The following is an 8,358-nucleotide window of genomic DNA, read 5'->3' on the forward strand; positions in this document are numbered from 1 at the left end:
TCAATCTTACAACACCTTACAGTCAGCATCAAACTTACAAATACCGCATAACAGATCTTAAAACTAAAGTAGTTTATAAAATATGAGAATCTGTGAGGCTGTGGTGGTTCGTTGTTTTACAGCATGTTATTACATTTATTTTACGATGACTTGCAACTCGGTACTCTATAAAATACTTTACAAGGCTAGACTATGACATACCTTATGACGAAATTTTTGCAAGATTTTACACGGCTGGAATCGTTTGTTAAGGTAATAGTGAGTGCAAATAAATGGGTGCATTAATCTGACCTTGTTATATAAAAAGAAACATACGTAGTTTAAAGAAAGATGAATGCAAAATATCATTACAAGTTCAGATAAAAATAACTTGTCTTTTTTAAGAGCACAAAATCAAACATACCGTTATCAGAGGACTGATTTACTCTCTGTATTAGTAAATATGATCACGTGATTCATGCAACCAATCACTGAAGATGAAGGCAGCAAAAATACTATGATTGTTCAGAGGCAAGGTTTCGGAAACAGAGTAACGTTTTATATGAGTTCGAAGGGATCCAGAAATGTCGACTAGTTCAGCTCTCAGTAGCTATTATGTGGACTCTATTATGGGGCACGAGACGGAGGATGTGTACGGAGCGCGTTATGTCCAGGGTTCACACACCGCGAGGCCGTCAGGTGTGGGCGAAAATGCGGACTTTTCCTCGTGTAGCTTCGCTCCCAAGTCGGCCGTGTTCCCAGCGTCCTGGTCCTCGGTTCATCAGCCCTCTCCTGCTACAGTGTCCGGGATTTACCATCCATACGTCCACCAGACCCATCTTTCTGACAACAGATACGTCCGCTCCTGGATAGAGCCAGTCGCGAACCATATCTCTTTATCGGGGTTCCACTCCAACACTCGGCTCAGCGGTACAAAGACTGAAAGTTTACCCTCGAAAAGGACTGAAAGCGCGGCGTTTGAAGCAGAGACGCCGGTGGTTCCCGAGTTTCGCTGCAGCACTGTATCCGTAGACAAAACTACTGAAGAAAGAGTTGAAAATGATACTTCGAGCCACGGCGAACCTAAAGACGAAAAACAGCAACAACAACAACTTGACCCAAGTAAGTAAAATGAATTGCCCTGTGATTTACAACTGTCGAACTGCCCTAAACTGGAAGTTTTACAAACCTATAAAAGTGTCCGGGCTCTTACCACTGGCCTTCATAGGTGTAGAGGGCATTAAAAAAAAAAAAACTTTTGAAATAATTGCATTCACACACATGTTTAACACCAATTACACAATATTTTAATGCTTAAATATGAACGTATCTCCGTTTCTGATATGGTCATGACATTTCTTGTGGAAGTTAAGCTTATGTGCATGGTTTTCTTTTCACATTGTTATTATTATTATTATTATTATGCTTTCTTTAGCTTGTTTCTTTCTTTTCAGGCAACCCTGCTGCAAACTGGATCCATGCGAGATCAACAAGAAAGAAACGTTGTCCGTATACAAAATATCAGACTCTGGAATTGGAAAAGGAGTTCCTTTATAACATGTATTTAACGAGGGATCGTCGCTATGAAGTCGCACGAATCCTGAGTTTAACAGAGCGGCAGGTTAAAATCTGGTTTCAGAACAGAAGAATGAAAATGAAGAAGATGAACCGAGAGAGGACCGGTAAAGATCCTTAGTGGAAAGCGTGCTTCAACTCAGCAGCTAATGTGCGTCCCTTTAACATATGCTTGGATTAGGATACACCTTTTGTGATTTTTAAATTTTTACCCAACATTGAATTGGCATATATTCTATTATATATATATATATATATATATATATATATATATATATATATATATATATATATATATATATATATATATATATATATTCTGAGTCAAAATAATTATTTGAGTGACTTGAAATGATTGGGTATTTTACAACGATTTCTAAAATAGTTACATTTGGCTTAAAACGCCCTAAAATCGATTTCCCAGAATCATGGTGGAGTATTTCTTTGAAGATCTGAGAATCCAGTTTTTTCTTTTGCACAGTGAAATTCAGCGTCAGTGGTTTCTTATCATTACTCATCATAATAATGTCTTATAGGAAATTAGGATATGGTCCGTGATCTGGTTAGTTCTTAATCTGCTGATCTTTACATTTTTGTCCATAATGCATGCAAAACCTCTTCACCCTCATGCAGCCACATGAATAATTTACTGTGCCTTTAATTTCTTTCTTTTTAAATTGGACATCGTGTATTCAATCCCTTATTTCGAATTTCTCCTTACTAAAATATTGTATTTCTCGTTGAAGCTTTTGTTGGCGTGTTAGATGCATCAAAAGGTCTAAATTATATAAGTAAAACGAACTCCTTTTTGGTCTATTTTATGTCTTTTATTTTGGTCAAAGTGAAGCTCAATTGACTTCAGTGCTGTATAGTGAATTTGGGTGTAGACAAGCTTTGTTGAATACTCAACTTGTGCACTTACTGTGATAATATGTTTCCCTTTTAGACCAATTTTTACAAATAAATTTCAAGTTCGACATGCGTACTGCTTATGTACTGATATTTTACATTTCAGTGATATGGGATCAGCCTCAGTTTCTTTCATGCTGAACACAAACTAGAGATTCATTGTTAGAGAATATTGCAGAAAAAAAGGTTTATGATTAGGAAAAGGTGTTGCAAGGAACCCCAATTTATCGTCAAACCTGTACCAAGAATTGCTTTAGAGCAGGGAGAAATTGGGTCCAATAAAGCCATAGAAGAGCTAGACGTCTGGTCTAAATGAGTTTATGGTATAGGACTGTTATTGCTCTTCTCTTTGAAACTAGCCTCACTGTTTCTTTGTATCTGTACTTGCACACAAAAACGCAGACACTTTTTGCGGGGCGTCTGGTCGATGTATTGATTGTGAGACTAAAGCGGCATCGACCCCCCAGTAGGCCTACACTGAAAGTCACGTTTATTCTCGAAATGCATTTCCACTCCTAATGTTTCCACAAACCTTAAAGCTGATAATAGTTTTTGATGTTACAACAAAATGCAGCAGGGATTATCAACGTAATTAATTTCAGTCATACATTCGTTGCAACACTTATTTTAGATTATTAACAGATAGGCTTCAAAGTGTATAGACATGCCTTGAAATGCGAATAGAAAAAGGAAACGTGAATGCATCCCGCTATTTCAAAGAATGCAAAATTAATCAGGGGTGCACATTATTGCCACTAGAGGGCATAGTTGTTCTGTGAAAATAAAGGACTGTATGTGCCCGTGCACACTTACTAACAGGATCTTATTATTAAAACACGATAATTCAAGTATCTAAATTAATTTGCTTCCGGAAAGTTAATATTTCGGGTCAAACATATGCCCTCAGTCCTCCCAGTTTATGCATAAAGGTGCATCTATTGCACTTTGCAGGGTCTGTTCTGAATAGATGTAGGGATGAGAAAAGGACAGGAACAAAGAAATTTGGACCGCTCCATGTATCCCAGCATGGAGCACTGTGTGGGCAAATATATTTCAGCTCAGTTTTGGCTAAACGGATAAAACTTTAAACCTATGAAAAGGCCTAGTATATTAATAATGACCCATAACGATTGAGCTAAAAGTGTTTAAATGTTAAGCGAGTTTTCTAGGTTATTTCTCTGTACTTTCTCTTTGACATAATGTTTCTTTCCTTTCGAATGAAGGTATCCAATACAAACTGAATCATCAGGAAGAACAGTCCAGGCCATTTAGAAATTAAAAGTAAAAATGGAAGCTTTACTCAACACAACATACAGCAAAATATATAAATATAACAAAGCCGTTTTATTTGTTTTAAGCACGCACGCACGACACACATTAACACTCCTACATATATTTACAGTTAATATACTTGTTTTTGTTGTTGTTATAGCGTATAATAGGCCTATATATAAGCTATTCATGCATCTGTTACAAAACAACTAAAAACTTAATGTAGTTTTAAATATGTGTTGATTTATTGTTATATCTGAAATATCTACATGCTGAATTATTGGGAGATTGTTTTCTATATAAAAGCCTGTCGGTACTTCATGTTTCAAGAAAATAGTGCAACCTTCTTATTAATTATTATTATTATTATTATTATTATTATTATTATTAGTAGTAGTAGTAGTAGTAGTAGCAGCAGCAGTAGCAGTAGTAGCTTATAAATTAATAAATGCAAATGTAATGTAAACACAGCCTACGCCGAGCAAGACTTTCGCAAACCCCAAACGGAAAAAGAGAAAAACACAGGCTACAGTTAATCTAATTTCCCTCTCCTTCCTCTCCCTCCCTGTCTCTCATGTGAGCTAAAGCAAGCGTGTTTAGGGTCATGCAGGAGAAACCCTGACCGATGGATTTGGCTCTGGGCCTGTTCACCAAACAGACTATTCAATAACAGCAGCTCTCAATCATATATGATTCCAGTGGCATTAATAAGTAGGCTAACGATCTGACACCATCAGTTCTCACTTTGTCGACCCTTCACAGAACAGTGGGCGATGTATTTTCTCCTGCGGATCAACATTTCCACAAGATGCTGAACGGTAGGCATGCGATGGCGTATTTGCACTGATGCAATAATTTCATCTGTTAGGGAAATCTGTCCAGACACAGAGCGCCAGTTATCAGGCGAATCCTGCTGGAATTACGTGTCACTGCGACATCTCTTTATTTTACGCACACGATAACTTTCACAGACAGCGGGTCTTTACGACACTGCGAGGCCGACCGGGTCGCTACAATACCGAGCCTGTAAATCGTCCAGTTGTGATACTGGCTCGGAACCAGTATACCTAAATCAGCGCTCGCCCCCGTCTCTCAGATGTTCCCTTGGATGAAACTTCAAGGTTGTCTGCCGTAAAATCGGTTTTCAGATTACTTTGATTATAAAGGCGTTCCCTTTTAAGACCCCTACCACCACCTCTCCATACCTCCCCATTATAGCTATTCTATGCAAACTTGAATTAAAATGATACATTTATGAAAGAGATATATCTGTCCATCTATAGAAAGCATGTTCAGAAGCATGTAGCCTATTTATGCAGGCATGCTATTTTTGCATTAAATTGCCTGCAGTGACAAATGGCATCTCACGCGTTAAAAAAATGCAGCTTTTAACTGATGTGTACAAATAAGGTCAATAAGAAAAATACCAGACAATAATTAATGTATAACCTATCCTACTATTTTTTGAGAGTGTTATTTGATTTCGCATTATCAGCCACGAGTAAAGTGATTTATTAGTATTTTTCATTAGGCCTATAGCCTATTTGCGGTAAAAAAAAAAAAAAAGGCTAATAAAAAAAAAACATAGCCTAGTCATAACATATAAAATCGCTAGGTAATCTGTTGTCTTTTGTAAAACTCCGTCCACTGAATTGCTTAGAGTAGGCTATTCGTTTTGACCCAGAGACAAAAAGTGGCAAATGTGTTTAAATTTTCGAATTTTCGTAGATCGTTTTGCTCAAAGCAGATTGTGAGAATCATATTCAGAGCTGTGCATTATTGCTGTTTATAAAATGTATAGGTTAATGAACAATTACTAGGCTATTATTCTATTTTAATATCTATCTATCTATCTATCTATCTATCTATCTATCTATCTATCTATCTATCTATCTATCTATCTATCTATCTATCTATCTATCTATCTATCTATCTATCTATCTATCTATCTATCATCTATCTATCTATCTATCTATCTATACATAATAAGGCATTTCATATATAGGCTATTTTGTTTCCTATCGATTCGAAATGCATTACGTATTCAATAAAATATATTGTGAGCATTTACTTAGACTTGAGTTAGACTAGCACGTATAATTGTCATAAATTTTTATTGTTCGACGGTTCTTGTTTTACTTGGGAAACATGTTTTTGTAGCTAATTAGGTCAGTTTCAGTTTTTAGCTAGGCTTAAATTAAATTAAAATGAATTTGAATTATTTTACTTATTCGAAACAGCGTATTAAGAATGTTTTAGTGTTTTTGTAATTTCTCTGTTTCTCTCTCTCACTCTCTCTCTCTACCTCTCTCTCTCTCTCTCTCTCTCTCTCTCTCTCTCTCTCTCTCTCTCTCTCTCACACACACACACACACACACACACACACACACACACACAGATGTCTGTGACTGTATTTTCTTTGCTGAGGAAGTGCAGCTGGCTCAGTCATTATGTGCAAAAAACTATAGGCTTTGCGGCAGCCCAGATTCCTTTTTTGTTAGAAGACAATTTACAGCTTTGCAATAGATCTTTTTATGAGCCTGTTTCGACGGTCATTGGATGCCACTGGTCATGTGCAGGACGCAAACGTCTCCGTGACCCCTTTTCCTGATTTCCCAAGCGATTTTCCCACTGCATTCTGTGGCTTAAACGCTACAAATCCAAAATACAGAGTGTTATCATATAATTTCTCTCTCTCTCTCTTTTTTTTTTTTTTTTTTTTGCCGTGCATGTCTATCTGTGTTAGAGATCGAGAAGACAAACTCGAGGCCGATTGCGTAGGCTGTTGTCAGATCAGAAGCTAGACGGGTGCTACAAGAGTTGCATTTCTAAACAGTGCAACAATACAGCACTGGACGACTGATCTCAAACCAGCTTCGCAATATTCAGCAGCAGCGCAGGAGGAAAACATGGATTATAGGGCTTTGTTGGGTAAGTTTATATTTCATAAGATTGAACATGCTATCGTGTCAGTCAGAAGATACAGGTTTCTGGTTTGCTATTATAATTTCAGATTGTGACGGCAGCATTAGCAATCTTATTAAAAACAATCTTACTGTTTTTGCAGTATTTTTTTTGCAGATAACTCAATTAGTTAATTTTGGATTGCACTTAAAGCTAGAAGAGTGCTGTTTTTATTGTGTTCTTTAAATGCTGATGGCCTTTCTTTACTAGATCTTAAAATGTGATTTTACTCATGTTTGATTTGATCTGAATGTTGAAAACATGAACCTTTACGAATAAATACTTCCCAATAACTGATATTATTAGCATTATTATCAGCAATAGTTAAAGTATTGTTGTCGTTCAAATGAGCCAGCAGCAAATCTTTAAAAAAAAAAAAAAAAAAAAAAAAAACATAATTATGAAAAAATTATTTTACGGAAATAAAAAAGTAATGCAAACCTTCAAATGATGACTGTTCAGCAGTTACGTGTATGATTATTGCAAGCAGATTCGTGGATTTACAAGTAGTTAACATACATTTTATGACAGACCCTTTTTGTGATTTTTAATTTAAATTAAGGCTATTAACTTAGGCTATTTCGCCAGTGTCACATTTATCCACATATTAATTATATATCAAATAATGAAGTCTGAGTAGAATGGCTGTGAATCAGTATTTTAATGCACAGATTAAATATAGCCTATCAATATAGGAAATATTTAATCTGTGCATAAAAATAATGATCCACAGCCATTCTTAATACATATTCAGACGTTATTATTTTACCTACAATTAATTTGTGCATACAAATAATGATTCTTATATATTCATTCGTCATTATTTTATATATAATTAATCTGTGCAAGAAAATAAAGATCCAAATATAAAATAATGATTTTGAACGTTTGGAAACCTGTGGCGGACGGTGGAGTTGTGCGTTTTAATGTATGCCTCCCTTAATGGTGAGAATGGCGCAGTTTTTTGGGAAGGGAGAGACAGGCTGTGCGGGACAAAGACAGTATTTCACAGTCAGCTGACAGGCAGAGGTATTTACAACCTCACTGCAATGCGGCAAAACAGATAGCGTTAGAGGAGCCTGAACGAGTTCATGCAACGAGCTTCACATTCAGTTCACTTACTTCTGAACAATATATCTAGGCCTATATACTGCAATACAAACTTGAAATGCAGTCCAAAATGCAATTTATATAGTCTAGAATTATCCATGAATTTATAACCACGAGATCTGCATTGCTCTTAAACTAGGAGATTCTCGCTAATTTAGCTTTTATAAAACCACAACATTTAAAGTGTTAGAGTTAGGATTAAAACCCAAATCACATTATATTAAACATACCTATTGTCTAAATATTAAATATTAAATAATAAATAATAAAAATGCTCTGTAAAATATGGCAGTAATATAAATTGTATTATTTATTCATGCATTATTTGAACACTGATGTGTTTGTTATATAAAGTATGGTCTATATCTAAAAAAAAAAAAAGAAGAAAAAAAAAGAAAAAAAAAACTTCTAATAGTTGTTCAGTTCTCTATTTCTGTATGAGCAGTTGTGCAAAAAGAAAGAAAAAAAGAAAGCCCGAACACCTATGCAGTGTCTTCTTCGGTCGGCAGGCGGCGCTGTTGTCTAACACTCGGGCACTTGCTTGTCCGC

At 35.9% G+C, this 8,358-nt stretch overlaps 1 protein-coding gene across 1 annotated transcript; it reads left to right on the plus strand.

Moving 5' to 3' along the window:
- The first annotated feature begins 471 nt into the window (after window positions 1-471).
- hoxd9a (homeobox D9a) lies at window positions 472-1,777 on the plus strand. The gene is made up of 2 exons (XM_079882125.1): window positions 472-1,101; window positions 1,434-1,777. The coding sequence occupies exons 1-2, from the start codon at window positions 564-566 to the stop codon at window positions 1,673-1,675; spliced, it is 780 nt and encodes a 259-aa protein (XP_079738251.1). The 5' UTR covers window positions 472-563; the 3' UTR covers window positions 1,676-1,777.
- The last annotated feature ends 6,581 nt before the right edge of the window (window positions 1,778-8,358 follow it).

The sequence above is a fragment of the Squalius cephalus genome (assembly GCF_949319135.1).
Source record: "Squalius cephalus genome assembly, chromosome: 9".
In the NCBI taxonomy this organism is placed as follows: Eukaryota; Metazoa; Chordata; class Actinopteri; order Cypriniformes; family Leuciscidae; genus Squalius; species Squalius cephalus.